Below are 22938 nucleotides of genomic sequence, written 5' to 3'. Positions count from 1 at the left end.
GAGTTGCTTAAATCACAAATCATCAATGAGGACATTTACAACAAGCTTACAGCTGGAAATGTCACAGTGACAGAAGTAAGTGAAATGGATTCAGTGCGAAAGTACTTAGAGGGAACTAACTGCATTGCAGGAGTGTACCTGCAGTCCACCAAAGAGACCCTGAGTATCTATGAAGCCAAAAGCAAAGGCCTGCTAACTCCTGGTACTACTCTTGTTCTACTTGAGGCTCAAGCTGCCACTGGCTTTGTCATTGACCCAGTGAAAAACAAGAAACTTTCAGTGGAAGAAGCTGTATCTCAAAGAGTGGTTGGCAGCGAATGGAAAAACAAACTGCTTTCAGCAGAAAGGGCAGTTACAGGATACAAAGATCCCTACACTGGAGAAACAATTTCGTTGTTCCAAGCCTTGAAAAAAGATCTTATTGTTAAAGATCATGGAATTCGTCTCCTTGAAGCCCAAATTGCCACTGGAGGCATAATTGACCCAGTGCACAGTCACAGAGTACCTGTACAGGTGGCATACACAAGAGGTTACTTTGATGAAGAAATGAACCAGATCCTGTCCGACCCTGATGATGACACCAAGGGCTTCTTTGATCCCAACACTCAAGAGAACCTCACATATCTTCAGCTGGTGGAGAGGTGTGTCACAGATCCCATTACAGGCCTTAGCTTACTGGTGATTGCAAAGAAAGGAGAGTTGTATTTCTTTGTTGATGAGGCAACAAAACTCATTTTTAAATCTACAACCACAACCAAAGCGGGAGGAAAATACCAAAGAACAACAGTGTCTCTGTGGGATCTGCTCTACTCCAAATACATCACTGAGGAGAAGAGGAGAGAGCTTGTGCAACAGTACAAGTCTGGATCAATCACAATCGAACACTTCCTGAAAATAATACTGACAATCATTGAGCCGCAGACTACAACAACCTCGTCCTCCTCAATCGTCATGTGCCAACCACCAGAAACACAAGTGGACAGCAGCAGCACACGATCTACTATCACGACTACAGTCACAGAGACAACTGAAGTTCAAAACTTCCATGGAATCAGAAAAGACGTCACAGCTATTGAGTTGCTTAAATCACAAATCATCAATGAGGACATTTACAACAAGCTTACAGCTGGAAATGTCACAGTGACAGAAGTAAGTGAAATGGATTCAGTGCGAAAGTACTTAGAGGGAACTAACTGCATTGCAGGAGTGTACCTGCAGTCCACCAAAGAGACCCTGAGTATCTATGAAGCCAAAAGCAAAGGCCTGCTAACTCCTGGTACTACTCTTGTTCTACTTGAGGCTCAAGCTGCCACTGGCTTTGTCATTGACCCAGTGAAAAACAAGAAACTTTCAGTGGAAGAAGCTGTATCTCAAAGAGTGGTTGGCAGCGAATGGAAAAACAAACTGCTTTCAGCAGAAAGGGCAGTTACAGGATACAAAGATCCCTACACTGGAGAAACAATTTCGTTGTTCCAAGCCTTGAAAAAAGATCTTATTGTTAAAGATCATGGAATTCGTCTCCTTGAAGCCCAAATTGCCACTGGAGGCATAATTGACCCAGTGCACAGTCACAGAGTACCTGTACAGGTGGCATACACAAGAGGTTACTTTGATGAAGAAATGAACCAGATCCTGTCCGACCCTGATGATGACACCAAGGGCTTCTTTGATCCCAACACTCAAGAGAACCTCACATATCTTCAGCTGGTGGAGAGGTGTGTCACAGATCCCATTACAGGCCTCAGTTTACTATCATTGAGAAAGTGAATGAAACCAAAGCTTTTTTCATGCATTTTATTTTCTGTTGTGCTTGCATTCTTAGATTTTTACTCAACAGAATGCAGGATGTTGAAACACGAGAGACAAATACACGCATACTGTAGTTCTCTAACTACTGTTACCTGTAATGCTTCAGTTACAACTGCTTGTTGTGGAGTGTAGATTATTTGAACCAGTACCCACAAAACTAGTGACACTGACACAAGTCCACTTTGGAATTTAGCCATTCTTAACCCCCCTCAAAATAAATCAACTTTGAGAAATGTTGAATTTAGTGGCCGTACAACTCTATTAAACTGATGAAATCATCTATTTTCTCAAAATATACATACAGATCTTACATAGATAAACACTTAAAATACAGCGTATTGTTTTTAAATCTTTGTTTTCTGCATTCAAGGCTGTCACTGGGAAATAAAATCTTAGATTTGCAATACTTTTTGGGGATTTTGTATTCTTCTGCACAGCACTTGGGTCTGGATGTTTTAGAGTGCTTCATAAATAAAGTTGGATTGGATTTGTGGGAATTATGAATTGTATTATCGTATGTTGATGTGGGTAGAGTTAAGCTGCGCATATAGAAGCTAGACTTAGTTATGTTACCATTTAGGCCGAAAAGATGAACACTTAATTCTTAATTAAGTTATACTTTGCTTTCATTTGAAGTCAGCCCTGCTCTTTTTGTATTATTGTAAATTATGTTTTGCTGAAACCGTTTCATTATATGGCCAACTAAACAAATTAAATACTATATTTTGACATTTTTGGAAGTTGATGTGTATTGAACAACAGACTTTAAAATTATTTCCTGATTGAAGAGTCCTCACATGTTGGACAACTCTTCACCCATAATCATTTCTGTTCAACAACAATAAAGCAAATACAATGAAAACATGTGTTTTATTTCAAACAAGAGTGTGAAATATGTCTCATTTGGAAACACTTAAATGTATATCCGTAACAAATATGTGAATGCAGCAAGAAAGCATTTGGTCATTCTGTAAATTAAGCTTAAAAGTGCAGCACTCTCTAGTGGAAGGACAGTATTACAAACTTTAAAGTGACATGTTAAAGTTTTATATTTAATATCAAACAGTTATTGACGACATTCCTTAAAAAACAATCCATGAGGAAGTGTGTTTTTAAGACATTGGAATAAGCCTTTCGGATTCTGATTTTTGAAACCCGAATACATGTGAAAACCACTACAGTTTGTCCAGCAGCTGGCGAATGTCTTCTTGGCCACGGTAAATTCTCTTTATTCCTCTTGGAAGATAGCGGCAGGATGAAAGGTTAAGGTAGCTAAGAGCCGTCGTTTGTCCGACGACTGGCCTGCAAAATAAAGCAAAGACACCAATTTATTTTTTGTGAAACCCTTGGGAAGATAATGAAAATGCTAGATCTGCAATACTCAAGATTTACAAATGTCATGCTGGATTCATGATCAGATCTGATGATGTGATTGTCAAACGTTTATATGATTAATGGGACTGGTAGAGTCAAGACAAACTATACATTAAGTACCTGAGGGCAGGTGGTGTGATCCTGGTCCCACTCAGGTTCAGTGAATGGAGGGTATCTGCCTGTGAGGCCTGAGCGAGGTGACTCATGGCTATCTCCAGGTCCTCCTCGGAGAAGAGCTGATTTGCAATGTCAAGCTGTTGCAGTGTTCGACTCCATTTCTGGGTAACCATGTGAAGCTCCTTCTTCGGTGATGATAACCCAACATTGCTGCAGAAATACTGTCCCCAGAACAGACACTCCAGTTCTGCCAAATCACAGCAAAAATAAAGGAGTATTAATTAATAAATTGGGTTTTTAATGACACTCAGATCTGATATTAAGAACACAGCAGGCTATTGTATTAGGAACTTAAAAATAATAAACATTCCTTTGTAAATGTGCTTAAATATAAGTATAAAAAAGGGGTGTCATCTCATCAATAATAGTTCAAGTCATTAGGCGCATTCACACTGCACGGTACTTTCCAAAAAGGTTATGCGAATGGCATGAACTAAATTACAGATCGCGTTAAAACCGGGAAAAATTATTCTTCTTCTTCTTCTTTAGTTATTCTCTTCTGATGATGTGATGCTTATGAGTGAGGATTATTATTCGTTATTCTTATTATTCGTCTGCTGATTAGTATCGATGATTATGAGTAGGAGGTATTATTGATTAGTATTCTGATTATTATTATTATTATTCGTATGATTATGAGTATTATTCTTACTTCTTCTTCTTATTCTTCTTCTTCTTCTTCTTCTTCTTATCTTCTTCTTCTTCTTCTTCTCTTCTTCTTCTTATTCTTCTTCTTCTTATTCTTCTTCTTCTTCTTCTTCTTCTTCTTCACTGGCAGGCCGCAAAGCACTTCACGCCGTATACTGCCGCCGGAAGTCCCCGGAGTTGGGGACAAGTAAATCGCCAGAACGCCGACACCTCCTCATCTCCACCGCCCCCAATGTTTTATTTTGTGTTGCCATAAGTTAGTCTCTCTGCGTTTCTGCGCTGGGCTAATTCTAATGATAATAATGCTAATGCGAGGATAATAAAATGGCTTTTACGGGGCGTGGTTTGCATTCCGCCCAGCCAATCAGAAATATAGCTCTTTTCTCACTAAAGAGCCGCTCGAAAGTCCCTGCTAGAAAGTCCCTGCTCTCTAGCAGGGACTTCGAGGGGGTAAAAAGGTTCGCATGAACACATTTTAGTACCGGCTCTTTTTGGTGTGAACGCCATCATGAACTAAGTTTGCATGAACCTTTGTGGGAAAAGTACCGCAGTGTGAATGCGCCTATTGTGGATTTCATATGAAAAGACCAGCCTATCATAATTAGTTCCCAATATAAATCTTGCTTAAAGCTTTTTGGGTTATTATGTTCCTGTAGTGTGTTATATAAGTTTGTTCTGCATGTAAATTATCTGCAAAGGTTAAAGTCCCTGTGTTCCCTCCAGATGGAGATTCCCCCCTGCCCCTGCCTGAAATGTCTCCATTGGTCTTGTTTACTTCGGTAACATAATGACGTCACTATGTAACACTAGCGCTTCTATTGGCTATATAGCGCTCTAACACATTGTACTTGATAAACTAAGAGGCGGGACATCTCTAAGCGGTTGACCAATCATAACAGAGCCGGCCAGCTAACAAATCAGAGCAAACTGGGCTCAGAGGCCTGTACTACGAAGCAGGATTTTCGCTTAGCGGGTTAACTTCAGGGAAAACTCTGGATTTCCGGTCCTACGACACTGGCTCACTTTTTAGCGGGCTAGATCTCCATGGTAACTTATGCTGAACGGCTAGCCTGCTCCGGAGCAGGTTAGGTTGCAGGATAAGAGCTCAACTCAGTGAAAGCACCGCCTGCTGACCAATCAGAGCTCAGTGTGCGGAGTTTAAAGCAATCAAGTCATATTACAGGAGAAAGGAAATACAGAAAAGCTGCGGTCGCAGGAAAGACGGCCTGAAAAAATCACCGACTGTGTGAACGTGAACATTAATAGAATATCACCTCCCATCTTCAGAGCAATCTGACTATTATAACATTAGCATTAAGAAAGCTCTTAACGCGCGTCCACCCCTCTCATGTGAACGCGCACCTAACTAGATAGGACACGGCTGGCTTGAGCGATCCGTTTGATATCCGTGTTGGTAGGACCGCTTAGCGAGAGCGCGTATGTTTTGGATTAGACCAACCGGCTAACTCAAACATATCCAGGTTAGGTTGAACCGGCTTCGTAGTACAGGCCTCTGGTTTCAGACAGAGGGTGAAAAGAGGTGCTGCAGCACAGACAGTATGAGAACAATAAAGAGCTTTTTGTAACGCCAAATCAACAAATAAACTAAATATGTATCACATGAGTTAAGCGTACCAAGACAGGGTAGTGATGAGAGACCGGATGGTGTGATTCGTGAACAGCCTCGCAGGTCCAGCACCCGCAGCCTGGTGGAGCCAAACAGGATGTCCCACAAATCTTTATCAGTCATGTAGGAATAAGAGGTGGTAGCGATACACAGCTCTTCCAGTAACGGGAAGCCTAATGTTGAATCTGCACTATTACGCATCGTCTTATGCAGGGGCCTCACATTCAGCATCCGGAAGGTCTGATAGGAATTACAATAAAAGTGCAAGTTTCATGGGTAAACAATGTAAACAGATATGGTATACTAATGTAATGTAATGGTATACTCGTTTATTGTTCAGTGGCAGGTAGCAAGGAGAGTGAAACATTTATCGCTAACAAGCGGCTAAAATGTAAAAGTGAACTTGCAAATAACAATTATTCCAATGGATTAATCAGCTGATTATTTCCTCCATAAATCATGTTGATTTTAAAATGTCATAAAATAGTGACGGTTTGTGTATCGTCTGACCAGCAGTCCAACACTGCTTTAGGTTCTTTTCTTACCTTGAGTTTAGGGCATGCCATTTGTAGTGCGTGGATGAAAACTGGAAGTTCACAATCTTTACTGTCTAGCTTTGTGTTGACCTCCAACAACTCCAAATCAGGACAGCTCCCCTTCTGAAATAACAAATCCAATATGTTGAGAGTAACAAGTGTATCTGCTCTCCATGGCTTCAGGTCTATGTGTATTGCATACACTCAAACAACATAGCTGGAAGGCTAGGTGTGACTTACGGTGATCGCTGACAGAAGTCTGTCATTCTTTATTCCATGAGTGAACAGAATCTGCTTGATCTGGCTCCCATGATTTTCAAGATACTCCAGGGGCCCCTCAACCTGAAACTACAAAAAAAAGGTTTATTTAGAAATGTAATACCAAGCAGGTAATTGGACAATTACCATACATCATTTGAAGTCTCATGTTTTTCATATTTCACTCGGTCCTGTCAGTACACTTTCATAAATGTCTACAGTTGCATTCAAGCTAAATCAGGCAGTGTTACGGTGAGCACAGGGTTGCACAGCAGTATTGAGGGCGACTCATTTGATAAACCTATGAGGTCCTCATTGATCGCAAGTAATGTGATGTGTCACCGCTGCCAGGGAGGGCGTGTTTAGCGTAGTTTTATCTTCTCTCTCTGCTGCTTTTTCCAGCATCCCCCTGCCGTCCAAACTCACGTCTTACATTCTGACGAGTGGTATGATTGCAGCCTAATAGTTGGATATTTTATTGTAATGCAAAATGTATTTAACTGCTCCCACAACAAGGTCTGTTAAATATTGAGTTACCAGGTCATCTGGAAAGAAAGCTTTTTAGTTCTTCAAATGTATTTCTTTGCTGCCAAGTGACATCGTGTTCCAATATAAGAAATACATCTCAAATGCCGATATCTCAACATGGCCACACAAGAACTACAAGTAAGTGTTAAAATGTGTATTTTTGACCATGGGGTAAATGGTGCTTTTAAAGATGACAACATCTAATACATTATAGGATGCATCCACCACTAACATGTTCTTTTTACTGTGAAACTAATTCAACTGCTGAGCTGGTCCTGGACATACCTCTGAGTACTGCAGGTCTATGCCCTGCAGAGACTGGCTGTGCAGACCGAGGCTGTGGAAGGCTGTCACTGCCAGGCCTGTACAGTAGGAGATCTTGAGGGAGCGGAGGTGGGGGCAAAACTGCGACACAACCTTCATTGAGCAGAAAAACATAGGGTAAATACAACATGCGATGATAAATACGGCATCCTATGAATTATCAGACAACATATTGTAACAAAAATGTATTAAAATGACTCTCTACTCCAAACTGGGCCATACTTTGTTACACTTTTTTTTTAGAACAAAACTATTCAAATACAGTTTATTGGATTTGGTTAACAATTACTTCCATAATTGACGCACCTGATGATTATTTTCAAAATGGACATTTTGTTTTTAAAATGTCAGACTATAACATTCCTGCGCCCAAGGTAATGTAGTAGATATTCAAACACTCAAAAATAATCTTCAGCTTTTTGGATATATGACAAAAATAGAACCACATTTAACACACTAAAAACAGCAAGTATTTAGATAAAAAGTGATAGAAACAATTAAATAATTATCAAAATAGAAGCCTGGTTGATTTCTCAACTGATTGGTTTATTGAATAATCTTTACAGTTAAGAAGCTTATGACATAAAAGACAGATATCTAGTGTTGGTGACTTACCTCCACTGCATAGGTGACATTCTTTTTCCAGTGACAGAGAGAGAAGTTTCGTAGCTGAGAGAATCTAAAGAACAACGACTACGTTTTATAATTTTTTAAAAAACATATCGAAAAATACAAGACCTACAAGCACAAACTCAATAACAGTTTATAGTCACTACAAATGCAGACCTGTTCTGTGCCATCCAGTCAAAAGTCTCCTTAATCTTCATCTCAGTTTTAGGTAGCTGGGTTTTCCCTGGTGCAATCCAGCAGTGACCCACAGTAACTTTACGCCACAGGACCGGACTGGAGGCAGCAGCGTTCCACAAACGACAAACTCGTCCCACCCTGAACCAGAACAGCAGAAGAAAAGTTAGTTTGGTCTGAAATAAACAATAATAATAAACGGAACAGCAAAAAATGCATTACATACATAAAAGTATGACTAGGCAACCACCATTACATCAAACAGCAGCAACAACAAAACAAGTACTCCGTATTATATTAGTCCATCATTGCATTAAAATCAATTAAAGTCAAACTGCATTGTCCAGTTTTTTTGCCCCAAATCCATAAGCATTTGATGGGGTTTTTTCTATGGTATTTTATTAAATACATGTGGAATTGTATACTGTATAATAACACAATTGACTGTTCAGGCCTATAATAATATTTCACATGTAGCTCATTGAAATTGTGATTAAATGTGACATTAAATGGATCAAATCTTAAATTATGTGATATTCTGTCATTTCAACAATTATGTAAATAATGATGGCAATCCTAATTTATTTATTTTCTCAAGTTAAACAACAATTTTGGAGTTATAGATTTGGATGACAGCATTTTTAAAAGCCATTTGATCGTCCCATTATAGCTTTCCAATTAAAGTAGACAAGGATAATTTCGTGTTAAATTATCTGCTCGATAATCTATATCCTCATCGAATCTTTGTATACATTCGAGATATTTGAGTAGTCACTAAGCTAAGCTACATCAAATCAAATATGTGTTTATTACCTGCATAGAAATGGTACAGCGCCATCCTGGACCACCACCATCTGAAAAATACTGACTAGCACCTCCTCAGGGAGACTCTGACCCCATCTGTGGTCTGTTGTTTTCTGTGGTACAAACAGATTAGTGTCCTCGTTTTCCTTCACAACAGGATTATTTGCCACTTTAGGTTTGGGACGGACTGTCTTTTTTTTCTTAATCTGACTAGCTTTTCCTTTTCCTTTAGTCAGCTTCTTTTTTTTGCTTCCCTTCTTTTGGGAGGTCCAAGCCGAGCCGTCGTACTGAGAAGTGGAACTGGATATGACCAGAAGCATATCCTCCCCTTGATGCACGGTGTAGCCCAGCGGGACAGGCCGGGAGACTCTGGCCTTTTTACGCTTCTTGGACTTTGCATTTGTAGGTTTACTAGTGGTCCTCTTCAGAGATGCCTTCTTGGTCTTTGGTCCGTCTTCTCCTTGACCTGATGTACTTGATGTGCTCGGTGTGGTGTCTTCACTTCTTTCACTGTGGGTTGGAGCCTCTGCTTCCATCGTGTACTAATAATTAGTCTTTATCAGAAGCTTTTGTCAAATAACCAGACAGTGGCTGAGAAATAACATATCGGCTTCTGAAAAAAGAAAACAAATAAGATTAGTCTGTATCTGTGTGGGTGATTTATTGTAGAAAAGAATGATATACAGAATGGTAAGACAAGCAGCAGTGGATGGATGTAAATCCAGAGTAACTTGTGAGATTGCAATCATATCTAGTGATTTACTTGTTTTAGAACTTTCTTAATAAATAAAGTGTATGCTAATGTAATAGTGTGTCAGCTAAATGGGATCGTACAATAGAGCAGAATCCTGCAGTGTCTATGGATATAAATCCAACATGCTTTAAACAAACACGGTAGGCTATATGGACATGCACACAAACTGTAAATAATGATTCTTCACTCTGTGTTTAGTATTTACTCTGTTGAGCGATTTGTTTAATTTACAACAGAACACTTTTATTTTAGTGTTGGTCATTTGTTCTTTTATATTTATTAGGGATGTAACGATATACCGAATATCGCGGTAATTAAACGTCCCAATACCGTCGTGAGACTGACAAAATCTACCGTGATTTATGTTATGCTGTGTGTGCATGCACCTCGCGGGAGCGCGCACAGCGTAAAGCAAAACCTCCCAGACATGTGTTGATCTGTACGGCAAAACGTTGGCGCTGTTCCGAATTTGTTCTAATCCGTCAAAATGACAGACTGCTTTCAGATTTTTACATCATTGTTAAATAAAATATTCGGTTAACGCGACCATTGCTGTCCCAGCAACATCAGTACCAAGCGAGAGAGTTTTTTCCAGAGCAGGGGATATTGTAAATGCCCAAACATCCCAGTTTATAAATACCTGGAAATGTGGACATACTCATATTCCTAAAAACCTGTCTGATGATGCTGAGTGAGTGACTAGTGAGTTTGAGTTGAGTTACTTGAAAAACTAAAGTGAAACTTGATGTATTTTATTGCAGGGTCTGATTATTAAATGTCCTTGTTTATTTGTGAGATGCAGTGGCACAAAGAAAATGCCTACTTTGTTTGGTAGTACTAGTACTGTAGGTACACAAACACTGGTTTTCTTGTTCCAGTCTGTTACTGTCACTTTGTTTTTGACACTTTAAAATACCTCTATCCTACTAAAATGCTGTACAAATCAGATGTATTATTTAATAAAGAAACATTTTCCGAGTAAAAACATTTTTTATTGAAAAATAAAAAAAGACATTTCCCCCCCCCCCCCTTTATTATTCAATATCGCGATAAATACCGTACCCTGGACTTGTTATCGCGATATTATCGTACCGTGAGTTTTTGGTATCGTTACATCCCTAATATTTATATATAGGCTACTGTTATTAAACAATTTGTTCGCATACTTGTCTACATAACCTAACCTTTGTTGTCCTTGTTCCTGAATGTTATGTCTATTTTTGTGCAAGTACATAAAGAGTAATGAAAAAAGAAGACCAGTCAAATTCCTTGTATGTGTACACATTATTGGAAAATAAGGCTTTTACATTTATCTATGTTATGTATTTGGGTTCCAATCATGTTGCATTGCTCAAGTATCTGTAATATTGTATTATTAATATCAGGGCTCGACATTATAAATGGCCCGCTGGCCCGGAAGCACTATTTATGGCGCATTTCCACTGCAGCGGGTAGCCCATTTTAAGCATCCTTAATCGCCCTCAAGCGGCCAGGCCAGTTTTTGGTGGCCTTTCCATATAGCATAGCACCGGCTAGCGGGTACTTTTTCCCTCTTTTTCCGGCCCCATAAAATCGTGGTTTATCAGGGCAGGGCCAGGGCTGAACTAGTGACGTCAACACTCTCGACTGCTGATTGGTCAGAGAGAATCGTCACAAGATCGCGCGCGAGATCATCCCTAGCGTCGCATAGAAGCAAGCTTGCAGCATTTTTATACACAGCATTTTTGTAAACGGAGGAGCTACAAAAATGGCAACGTCAAAGAAAAGCACCGAGGAGGTGACGACGTTCCTACATCTCATTGGGGATGATAAAATCCAGCGGGAGCTCGACGGAACAACTTGAAATGTGAAAAAAAATAACGTACTTTCCAACTTGCCCGCTCCGGCCACTAAAAATATTGCTTTAAAAAAAAAAAAATTTCCTGTGGTATTTTGACTAGCAATGTTGTTAAATTGTTTCGTTTATTAACGCTACGACTGAGGTTACCTACTGTAACCCCAGCTTCTATGAGTAAATGGCATAGCCCTCTAAAGATATTGGGTAATCCCCCTGCGCTCCCGCGCAGCACTGAAACACTTGTAGTCCACGCCCACCCGCAAGGTGGGCCACACCCTCGGGCATAAATAGGAAGGAGGCCCGACAATCTGCTCCCATACAAAATAAAATGTCTTCAGCTATTCGTAGAGCCAGTGGGGCCCAGCGCTTAGAGGGCTTTGCCATTTACTCATAGAAGCTGGGTTACAGTAGGTAACCTCAGTTCTATTTCGTATATGGCTTCGCCCTCTAAGGCTATCGCTATTGGGTTAAGGGCGAAGCATGATGTAGTCTGCGCCCCACTGGGTCCGCCCGGCACTAGAAGCACAGACACACCTGCTCAATAACACCCCCTGCCTGTTGTGCCACTGTTCCCTGGAACATAGCTAAACATGCCTATCTTCCCGACGGGGTGAAGGCTGGGAACAATACATACCGGCCGCTGTGAGAAAGTAGAGACGAAAGTCCCAGCGATCATAGAGGGGGAACAGCTCTCTGCGTGTCAGACAGGTAGGAGAGCGCACAGCTGGATCCCTGACGTCACTCACTCTGATCAGGCACTCGTACAAAGTGTGTCAGAGGAAAAAGGAACATCCCTCCTATAAGAGGGAAAAAGGGCCGCTCTCCTCGTGCCGAGAGGCAGGCGAGGGGCGCACAGCTGGCTCCCTGACGTCACTCACTCCGACAGGACACCCAGTACAAGGTGTGTCAGAGAGGAATGGGAGACATCCCTCAAATAAAAATGAATAAATGAACAGGGGGAAGACCAAGATGCAGCAGTGCAAATATCTTCCACTGACATTCCTCCGTGCAAAGCCGTGGAGGAGGAAATTCCTCTGGTGGAGTGCGCTTTGATGTTCTCCGGGGGCTCCACCCCAGAGGAGACATATGCCTGCGCCACCGCCTCACACAGCCAGTGTGACAGCCGTTGTGCAGACAGAGGTTGCCCGATCGAGCGCTCTCTATAGTGCACACACAGGCGCTGAGAACGGCGCCACACCGCCGTGCGCGCCACATAGCACGACAGCGCGAGCACCGGACAGAGGAGATGAGACGTGGCTTCTTCCTCCGACCTGTAAGGAGGGGGGAATAAGCCAGCCAGGGTGATCACTCTTGACCTAAAAGAGTTGTGATGACCTTAGGCATGAAGCCGGGTTAGGGCGTAAAACAGCTGAACTGCCATCTCCTTGGATCCGGAGACATGACGGAGCCACAGAGAGAGCAGACTAATCACTCGCCGCCGCTGCCCGTGAGGCAAAAGGGCTGCGAGGGAGTTTCCACACGCTGCATTTCACTCCGTCTCTCATCATGAGGCGCATACACGCCCAGAGGATGAGAGGTGTGTGCAGTGCTGTCCACACGAGGCGTTATAACGGTGCTCGTGGATTTATTATGACTGTGTGTAGGAGGCATATCTGGGACAGAGGAATGCCGCGAGCTCTGCAGTTTATAAACCAATAGGTTAAACCAGCAGGCTTCTGCAGCGAATGAACCACCTCTGGAGTGTCCCCCTGTTGGAAGAGACCCAAGGGGATCATCACGTGACCAGCTGACGCCAACGCCAAGCAGCTGCGTCACGGAGAGGGCTGTGTGGGTTGTGACATGCCGGAGGAGAGCTGTCAGTTCCTCCACTCGCTGCCGCGAGAGCCGCGCTCTGCTGGCTGAGTTTAATTCCACTCCCAGATAAACGTTTGTCTGAGAGGGAAGAGGACAGCTCTTCTTCCAATTTATTATGAAACCCAGGCTTTGACAGATGCGATACGAGATGTACCGTCTGTAAAGCGACTTCCTCCCTGGAGCGAGCCGGCAAATAGCAGGTCGTCCAGAGGAAACCACACTCTCATCCCTCCTCTGTGTAGCGGCTCCAGCCTTCTCTACACAAAAATGAGAGGAGCCAGGAAATATCCGAACGGCCGACGACTGTCTGGTCTGATATTCCCTGAAATGAGAAAAACGCAGGAATTTCCTGTGTTTCGGGATGAGGGGTACGTGGGAAGTATGCATCCTTCAGGTGGAAGTATGCATCCTTCAGGTGGAAGTGAACCAGTCGTCCTGGTGAACACATTCCAGCACCTGTTTGATCGTCAGCATGTGGAATACTGACAGATCGAGGATGTCTCATTGCCCCAGTCTTTTTCGGGATTAGAAAAATAACGGGAGTGAAAACCCCTGATTTTCCTCCCTTTGAGGAACCCTGGAAATATCCTCTTTCAACAGGAGTTCCTGCAGCTCGGATTGGAGCGCAAGACATAGCTTCTGGGAGGACAGGAGTGTTTTCTTGTAGCCCATTGAACTGTGTGGGGGGGGGGAGAGGCGAACTGCAGGACGTATCCTCTGCTGATCAGCCTGCTCATCCATCTGTCCATCAGACCCGCGCGCTGCCACTCTGAGAAAAACTCTGAGAGCGGGCGCACATGCTCGAGATGTGTTTTTTTGGTCGTCATGGTGACGAGCCACGCCAGAGCCCCTGCCGCCGCTGCCTGTGAGGCAACGCCAGGTGTGCTTGGACCGAAAGGGCTGCGCGGGGGCCTCCATACGCTGCGTCTCACTCCGACTCTCATCATGAGGCGCGTACACGCTCAGGGGATGGATGGAGGTGTGTGTGCAGTGCTGCCCCCATGAGGCGTTATAACGGCGCTCATGTGTTTATTAAGGCCGTGTTTATTAAGGCCGTGTTTATTAAGGCCGTGTGTACGAGGCGTATCTCGGACAGAGGAATGCCGCGAGCTCTGTAGTTTATTAACCAACAGGTTAAAACCAGGCTTCTGCAGCGAGCCCTGCTGTCTACTAATCAACAGATTAGTGGCAGCCGGCTTAATTAGCGCGCTCTGAAATGTATTAACCGACAGGTTAAAACCAGGCTTTAGCAACGAGCCCTGCTGGCTATTAACCGACAGGTTAATATAAAATATTAAGATCCCCTGAGACACAGTGTCGTGAAAAAAAAAGTAAAGTACCCGCCAGGACCTTGGGGCTTAACAGGTTAAAGAAACCGCAATATATATCGCAGGGGGAACAAAAAATCGCAATGTCAGTTTTTTTCAATATCGTGCAGCCCTACTACAGACTATCGCGCCACCTAACCATTCGCCAAAATGTTTTTAATACCAGCAGTAACCGGCCAAGCGCCGGGCAAAAAACGTTTCAGCCAGCTTGATCGATGGAATTGGCTTCTAGTGGTGCAGTGACGCGTACTAAAACCCTTTTATAATCTATCGATTAGATTTATGATTCGAATTAAAAGTAGGGTAGACATGTGGATCCGGCTGAACAAAACGTGCATTTATCAAACAGGTTTGTTTTCCACAGACCTTATTTCCAGCTATTTTCCAAATCCCTGTGGAGAAATCCCATTTTTTGTCGAGGGAACCAGCAGCTTACTTCCTGGTTTTAGGACGCGTCACTGCACCTCTCAATATGATGCCAATATAAACAAGAGAGGCTTCTCAATACTCAAATGTCCCCTCCTCGACTCCTCGGTCCTCCGGTAGTAACCCGGAAATGAATTTCAGCGCGCCATTTTGAAGGACATCTAATTTCTCTAAATGCACACCGAGGACCGAGCGTCGAGGAGGCTCTCTGGAGGAGCTATAACCGAGGTTACACTGATGGGTCCTCCACGACACCTCCGCGGATGCATTTCCGGGAACGGTGGAGGCGTGACGCACGGCCGGACTTATCTCAGCCAATGACAGCTCTGCATGCATCCCCTGGATATTATTTTAGAAACTGCTCTCATCGCAACGCGATGTTTACAGTGAGAACAGCTGTGAGGTCCGTGCAGAAAGCAGAGCAGTGTGTATAATATATATCACTCAGTATAACATGCCTACTCTCTTTATTTGCTTTAGTTTAGTAGATATCTACAAACAAAGAGTCGATATTTTTCTAAGACCATTTAGTGCTTCACATAATAAAATATACGGTTGTATCCTGATTATGCTTTAGGAGCTGTAGGTGTGTGTGGTACAGTGTGTAGGTGTGTGCGTGGTACAGTGTGTAGGTGTGTGTGTGTTGTACAGTGCGTAGATGCGGCGGACAGACGGGTCTCAGTTGGTTTGGTGTCCTCTGCTTACTTTTAATACTTTTAATACTTAACTTAATAATAATAACTTTTGGCCTGTAATTTCAATTCCCCATTTCAGCGACCAGAGAGAGGGGGGGGGGGATATATCCAGTCTCTGATTGTGTTACGTTATTATGAGAGTGCTCTCATTGTCTCATTATACCGCACTGTGAATGAATCAAAGTAAATATATAAGTCGTCATGAACACATCTGTCCATCTGTGCCTCCTGTCATCATTAATGGACGTCTCTTTAAAATGACCGCTCAGAGGAGAGGAGTTCTCATTTCTCTAACTGCCTGCTGCTTCCCCTCCTCTCTCCTCGGTTCCCCTCCTCAGTCCTCCGCTCGCATCTCCTGTGGGCGGGACTAAGTCTTGAGGATAGGAGTCGAAGAGGGGAGTCGAGGAGGGGAAATTTAAGAATTGAGAAGCCTCTATGGTCTTCTGTCGGCTCTGTACATCAATGCCAACCTATACTGACAAGTAAGTGAAGAGTAGAACATATAAAAGGCATTGGCTATAGGGAAATGTCCCAGCAGTTTAGGATAATGAAGTTTCTAATCTAATCTGTAGCCATTACATTTCTAACTCCTAATGACAGGAAGGCAGAAAGTGCATTATACAAATAATAATACTCATAATAATAGCAGACATTTTTTAACAATGACCACAATATCATTATTTTAATAAACCAAATATGAACAATTGAGGAAAATCAGGAAGAACTGATGATTCAAATGGTATAGTACATTTAGTAATGTAGTTAGTGCATAAATTACTATTGCAACAAATGTGTTCATTTTCTTCATTATTAGTCGATTTTTTTGGACGAATGCTCCGGGCCAGTGGTTACAATGGTGGGGCCAGTGATAATACAATACAATGCCCAGAGGGCCAGTGGCATTTTACCCTTAATTTCCCTTAATTTCTATCCCTGAATATACACTATGAGAGTTTCGTAAAATCGACCAGCAAAGTTATGTGGAGTGAATGGTATATTTTGTTTTTAAACTGTGCTGCTGCAATATTGATCAAGGAAACAGCAGGAATCCATGGAAATGTAACGTGTAACTAACAGACTTATTTCATAAATGTGTCAATGTGCGTGCGCATCCTCGATTGTTTGTAAAAGGAAGCTAGTCAAGCTAGTCACATCCAAACTATGTCTATGAAGTGATAAAAGAGAAGACTTAAAAATAAAATAAACAACATCGTTCTGTATGGTGCTAAATACTAATGAAGCATTTACTTATAAGAGCACATTGCAACGTTGATTTGTTAGCGAGCTAAATTAATCATACCAGCTCATAATGTAATGAGCTAACGTTACTGTTGCAACTATCTAGGAAGTTGACGAGCCACCGTGCAACATAACGTAGCGGAAAGGTGGAACAACATGTGCAACTACGTTGACAACAAACGAAATGAACACATACACACAACAGAAAAAGTACAAATGAATTCGTCGCTATTTTTGCAATACCTGCTGCTGCTTCACCAACACAGCTGGCAACCGGCTACTTCCATCTTCTGTAGTATACCCACAATGCATTTCACATCGCTCCTGTGATTGGTGGAGACCTCAAGTATAGCCCGCCTTTGTAAAGCTATCCAATCATTGGCCAGCCTGCTGTCCATGTTTTGACTCCCTAATGCTGTGTACTGAGGTTCAGAAAAGCACGGTGGTGTTGTTTTGGGGTAAGAAGAACTTATACTTTAAAACGACTTTTACTGATACTTGTCAATTTGAAATTACTTGTAAATGCTATACTACGCAAAAAGGTCTTATTCTCTGGTATCATTCAAGATTTATTGCAGTATATAATGCTACATTTCCTGTACATAAAGTTGGTGCTAACGCTAGCAAGTGGCTCACAACAATGCTAACATTAGCATGCAGAGCTATTGTAGCATTAGCCTTCATTTGCAAGTTGAGTGTTAATGCTTTTTTAGTTAAAGTTTATTTTTACAATTAATCACGGAAATTGTCTAGTGTTGTCCTTTTTATAGTATTTTTTGCAAAAGCACAATGTATGTGCTCCCAGCTAATAAGGCTCTCCAGGTGTACTGGTCAAGGCAGGGACTCCCTGAGTGGATAAGACCCCATAACTATAGTGGCTCGTAATAAACAGATGTATACTTATTTTCCTGTTGATAAGGTATACATCTTAAACTGCACTGTAACTTTTATCCATGTATTTTTTCTTTTAATGTTTATTTTATTATCTATTCTTTTTAATGACCAATGCCATAAATGCAATTTTCTTAATGTCTTTCGTTTTTTGTAAAGCACTTTGAATTGCCTTGTGTTGAAAGGTGCAAAATAAATAAACTTGCCTTGCCTTGCCTTTACCATTCTAAACAAATATATTGTCTAATACAATGGCCCTGCGCAAAAAAATGTAACATAGGTTATTGCCTAATGTTTGGACGCTGATGTCTGTTTCACTGTAATTATAATGTTTAATATTTTTTCACTTTATATAGAGAAACATTCTACAACATAATATAAATGTACTTTTTGGTACAAACTATTACAATCTTTAGATAAAATGTAGCATCATTAATGTAAAAGATGGTTGGAAAAAGTTTACAACTTAGCTTTTTTTTTTTCCGGCAAGTTAATGAGTGACTTTTCCTACAGAACTTCAGTATAGTGTTATTGTGCATGCTACTGCCAGGGGAGGCATTCTTCTGCTTTCTCCACAACATCACTGAAAGTGTGATTTTTCTGTGTAGTTTCACCTATTGCTCATTCAGAAGAACAGACTATAAGAACTGTAACCTTCAAAGTTAATCTTATTCTTACTAATGCCATGATGCCGTCTTACAGCATTATTGTTTTATATTTGTACTGGTAGTAGTTTCCAGGATGGTTTTCTTTGCTTTTCAGGATTGAAAAAATATGTGACAAACTGATACAAAAAACGATCTTTATCTAAAATACATGGAAACAGCCATAGTTACAAAAATGAATGTGGACTTAAGGTTTTACACACCCGGGTATTTACCAAGACTTTGAGTATTGTTACACATGAACATCCCCTTTCTTCTTGGTGTGGTTATGCTTCTGAATGATGAAGATGCCCCCTTTTTCTTTTTTGAACGGTGACTCTCTTTTCAGACAGCACACAATGGAGGATGTCCAAGATTTCTCCCTTGGTGGTAAAGAGGCAGTAACAGAAGCTAATCTGAGTAAGTCTAACACTTTAACCATGCTTTTAATGCGAGTAAGCCCAACTTGTAGTCAAATTGTTATCAAGATACGATATGATGAAATTCACTATATACTGCAAGTCTTTGGGAACAGTTTTCTGGAATTATTTTATGTTTATAGCATTACAACCTTTCAGAATGTTTCCATCTTCAGTGGTTTAAAATTGAAAGTGCAAAATTGAAAGTGCAAATTAATTAAATCCATAAAAATCCTACATTTTGTACTTTTCTGCTCACTTGCCAATTTGTCTGTTTTTCAGGGGATGAGTACTATTGGAAGCTTGTTGCAGACTTCATTGGTCCTCAATCAGGAGAAGGATTGGAGCTTGAAAGTGCACCATGCAAGAACAGACTTTTAATTCAAGTAGGACTTTTGACAGAGGACAATAATTTCCCATGGATTGCCATCGTATCTTGGCTAATGAAAATCTTCCCGAGTCATTGGTCAACTAACTTTCGTTGTTTGGTGGAAAGAGGCATCGCAACCACGTTGAGTCTGGGAAGTGATGCAAGGCAAATCTTTCTTGATTCAGACGTCAACTTTAACTTTGTTGGCCCAATATGTGACAGCATTGGAGTTGAACGGCAACATCTTTTGGAAATTAGGGATTTTAGTGAGCGAGCACAGTCAATAGAAGTCACTAATGGGCTGATTCTCGAGTTGAGCAACTTTGTCAGCAGGGAGAAACTTGCACCAGTTGTTATAGTGACTTGGCTTAGAAACTTCAACCCTGAGTTTGGGAAGAAAGGGGATTTTCAAAAGGCATATAAAGTCCTTAGACCTAAGATAAAGAAGTTAAAACTGCATTACCGCAATTATGAAACAAGGAGTCACAGGAGGAATGCAGCGATGGAAAATCTGCTTCAAAGTCCATTTGAACTGGTGCGTAAGAAAATGCCCAAAGTGACTGTGAAGAAGCGCATGAGAAAAGACGACACCATCCATTTTGAAAAAGTTATAATCAAGGAGGAATACGAGAGCCGTGAAATCATGGAAGGGGAGGAATCTAACATGAGAAGAGACGTAAAGAAAATAATTGTGAAAGAAGTCTCTGTAAACGATGACAGTGCTGAGGATTTGGACGAGTCCAACAGTGGAGAAGAAACGTCAGATAACAAAGAAGATACCTCAACTCTGCTTGACATTGCAATGCTGTCTGTCCAAAAGCTGTCCAAAATGTACGGTGGGAAAACCAAAGCATGCAAGCAAGTTTGCTTGGATCTCCTCAAAAATCAGTATGCTCTGACATGCAAGGAGCATCGAGCCATGGCAGAGTTTGAGCAAAAACTAGACACACTTTGTGGAGAGCCTTCACTTGTTTACCCCGTTGTGTTTTTAAACTACAATGCCAATTTCCTTGTTGACTTGCAAGATGCTGTGGAGCAGCAGATCATGGCCTTTGAGAAAGAGATCATTCTATCAACCGGAGAGAAACTAGGCCGGGACAAACTTTCAAAATTCAAGAGCTTTGTGAATTTGTCTGAAAGTGCCACTTCGCGCTACATCCACATGGCTTGTGATACCCTGAATACAACCAATCCTGGCATGAAGAACTACAGGAAACACTGGGTAGCTTTCTGCGAAGAAAAGAAAAACCCCTCCAGAATTTCAGTAAATCCAGCAAAACGATTCCAGAACTACTTCGAAGCTGCAGCGGGTCTTATCCACCATCACAAAGAGACGGCTCTGTTCTTTTCTGATTTGCTTGCAATGACGAACGACACAAACATTATTCTGGAGAGCGTTGCTGCTGATGCTAATGACTCTGTGATTCAGAGCTTTGTGTGTGTCCTGGCCATTGTTTACTGCAAAGTCCTCGGCCCTTACTGGCAGCTCCTGAATAGCAGCGGAGATTACTCCCTCTTCTGCCAGTACATACTCTCCCTGTACCAAAAGTTCCTCGATTGGTCCAAAGATCCTTCAACACTGCTCGAACCTGAAGCTGAGACAAATGTTTTTCTGCAGTACCCATCACAGGAGAAAATCTTTGATGGAGTGTTTCATTTCTGTGGCCAGTGGCACACTAATAGGGACCTTATCAGAGCTTGCCTGAAACGGATAGTGAAGGTGATTGCTGCTGTCACTGAGGAACACCTGAAGGATTTCCTGCCAGGAGGAACGTTTGGTCAAATCCCTTCACCAGACTTGATCTCACAACTGGAAAGTTGCACCTTTTCCGCCTTGATGGCGAAATATCCTTTCAGCACTGCAGAAGAAAGTCCCATCAAGAAGAAAAAACCTGACAAGTCTTCCAAACGCTCTTCACAGAAGAACCTTCAGGAAGATGATGACCAATCCGGTTCCTCTGACAGCAGCTCCGTTGAATCTTCCAGTTGGCAAAGAAGTGGCCAAAATGATGCCGACAGTCCCAAGATTAAGAAAGTAATAAAAGTACAGGAAGAGCGAGTGGAGAACAACGATAGGGATTACATTGTAGCTAAAGTGAAAAGAAACGGAGGGCCATGCAAGACACAGCAGGATGTCGACAAAATGATGCTGCGCTTTGACGGAAAAACAAGGGAAGAGAAACGGGAAGGAGTCCGTTGTGAGATAATGTACCAGAAAATGGTTTTGGACAACACAGACCAAAACTTGGGTGGTACTTTCAGCAACACCACACAAATGGTGTTGAAGCTGAAGCTTTCACTTCCTCGTGTTAAACCTGGTTACTCGCTTGTTTGGGCCCCTAAAAAAACAAAGACAAAGCCTGTGGTTCAACCTAATGCTGCTACTGGAAGGGATGTGACAACAGCTCATGAGAATTTTCATGGCGTGTGAAAAAAAGTGTGGTTTTGGAGAAAAGAGAATAATTGTCACTCTCTTATGATTTTACATTTGAAAACTAATCAAAAATATAAACAATGACCGTTATCCTTTTTATTCTATGATTCTGTATATATCTATTGCAGCTGTCATGTGTGTTACTTACTGTTCTTCAACTGCCTTTATTTAAAAATATAAGGTTTGATTCTTGTAGATTATCATATGCATATAATTGTATAATTTGTACGGTGCTGTTTTGTTACCAGCCTTTCTTGAAAGGTAACTTTTTCAGTTACTCAGGGAAACTTTTTTTTTAATACATGATTATGCATTGGGATTATGAGGTCACTTGATAACTGCTGACTTAAAATATGTTGTATAAACCACTAATGAAATAAACAGCGCCTTAGTGCATAGTTTGTTATTTACTGCCTGTAGAGATGTAAGCTTATGTTTAGGCTCTATTTAACATCGTCTCCCTGGAATTAGGTCCCTTAATATCGTGTTTTTCTCAGATTTGAAGGGTATTCCTGTTTGCATTAAAGGCATCAGCAATGTCAATGAGTTCATGCATATAAAAGACTTGACTGGGAGGGGCTCAAGATTACAGAAAAGCAGCACTGAAAGAGGGTTCACTGTGCCAGATGTCCAAGCCTTAATGCATTTATTATTCCAAGTATACTTGAAAATAAATTAACCTTACCCACTATGTCTCCAAGAGAAGATGATAGAGTCCCCAAACCTTGCAATGATATAATAATATATCCCCATATACAGCACACACACATATTTACAACCAATTCGTGCATGAATCATAGTCACCAACGAATTGTCAAATGAAAGTCCTCAAGTGTAAACATTTTAAGGAAAAACCTTGATTTTGATTGAGCCGCCCGTATCAGTTGTCAGCGGAGATGAAAACGAACGCACCAGCCAGTTTCATCCAATCAGTGGTCTGGGAATGGTTTCTTTGACGATGGTGCCTTCAAGTTTCTCGGGAAACGCAGTTACTATGGCAACAACACATAAAAACGCTGTATAAACTGTTATAATTCTTTCAAGTTCAGTTGAGTGCCTCTTTTTCTGTGTAACAGCCAGTATGCAGATAAAAGGATAGTCCATGGAAATAGCTGGACACTGGTAATACGGAATAAATGTTTGAAATAGTAAATAATACAGTCAACCAGACGTTTGTAACCATTGGAGAAATGGGGG

At 41.5% G+C, this 22938-nt stretch overlaps 3 protein-coding genes across 3 annotated transcripts in view; 2 read left to right on the top strand and 1 right to left on the bottom strand.

Moving 5' to 3' along the window:
* eppk1 (epiplakin 1) overlaps window positions 1-2671 on the top strand; it is an 18143-nt gene extending 15472 nt beyond the window's left edge. Inside the window, exon 4 of the mRNA XM_034093830.1 lies at window positions 68-2671. Coding sequence (XP_033949721.1) covers window positions 68-1767 — 1700 coding nt within the window. The 3' untranslated portion in view covers window positions 1768-2671. The remainder of the gene's footprint in view (window positions 1-67) is intronic.
* A 15-nt stretch (window positions 2672-2686) lies between these two features.
* fbxl6 (F-box and leucine-rich repeat protein 6) lies at window positions 2687-17287 on the bottom strand. The gene is made up of 10 exons (XM_034093826.2): window positions 17227-17287; window positions 8899-9502; window positions 8068-8226; window positions 7897-7960; window positions 7243-7374; window positions 6412-6519; window positions 6181-6294; window positions 5644-5875; window positions 3304-3547; window positions 2687-3111 (listed from the first exon to the last, which is right to left on the bottom strand). The coding sequence occupies exons 2-10, from the start codon at window positions 9423-9425 to the stop codon at window positions 2985-2987; spliced, it is 1707 nt and encodes a 568-aa protein (XP_033949717.1). The 5' UTR covers window positions 9426-9502; window positions 17227-17287; the 3' UTR covers window positions 2687-2984.
* Window positions 17288-17370: 83 nt separating this feature from the next.
* On the top strand, window positions 17371-22688 carry LOC117455525 (uncharacterized). Its single transcript, XM_034095057.2, has 3 exons — window positions 17371-17441; window positions 18868-18938; window positions 19220-22688. Exons 2-3 carry the CDS (start codon window positions 18878-18880, stop codon window positions 21736-21738), a joined length of 2580 nt encoding a protein of 859 aa, XP_033950948.1. The 5' UTR covers window positions 17371-17441; window positions 18868-18877; the 3' UTR covers window positions 21739-22688.
* Window positions 22689-22938: the final 250 nt, after the last annotated feature.

The sequence above is a fragment of the Pseudochaenichthys georgianus genome, chromosome 11 (genome assembly GCF_902827115.2).
Source record: "Pseudochaenichthys georgianus chromosome 11, fPseGeo1.2, whole genome shotgun sequence".
Taxonomy (NCBI): domain Eukaryota; kingdom Metazoa; phylum Chordata; class Actinopteri; order Perciformes; family Channichthyidae; genus Pseudochaenichthys; species Pseudochaenichthys georgianus.
The sequence above is the reverse complement of the archived record's forward strand: the minus strand, read 5'-3'. Positions and strand labels throughout refer to the sequence as shown.

Excerpts from the sequence above, each read along its gene's own strand:
- fbxl6 (XM_034093826.2), bottom strand. The coding sequence starts at position 9,425 with ATGGAAGCAGAGGCTCCAACCCACAGTGAAAGAAGTGAAGACACCACA. Across the intron at positions 6,520-7,242 it reads TAGACCTGCAGTACTCAGAG|TTTCAGGTTGAGGGGCCCCT; the intron begins GTATGTCCAGGA and ends TTTTTTTTGTAG. Across the intron at positions 3,548-5,643 it reads CTCATCACTACCCTGTCTTG|AACTGGAGTGTCTGTTCTGG; the intron begins GTACGCTTAACT and ends GTGATTTGGCAG.
- LOC117455525 (XM_034095057.2), top strand. The coding sequence starts at position 18,878 with ATGGAGGATGTCCAAGATTTCTCCCTTGGTGGTAAAGAGGCAGTAACA. Across the intron at positions 18,939-19,219 it reads AGTAACAGAAGCTAATCTGA|GGGATGAGTACTATTGGAAG; the intron begins GTAAGTCTAACA and ends TCTGTTTTTCAG.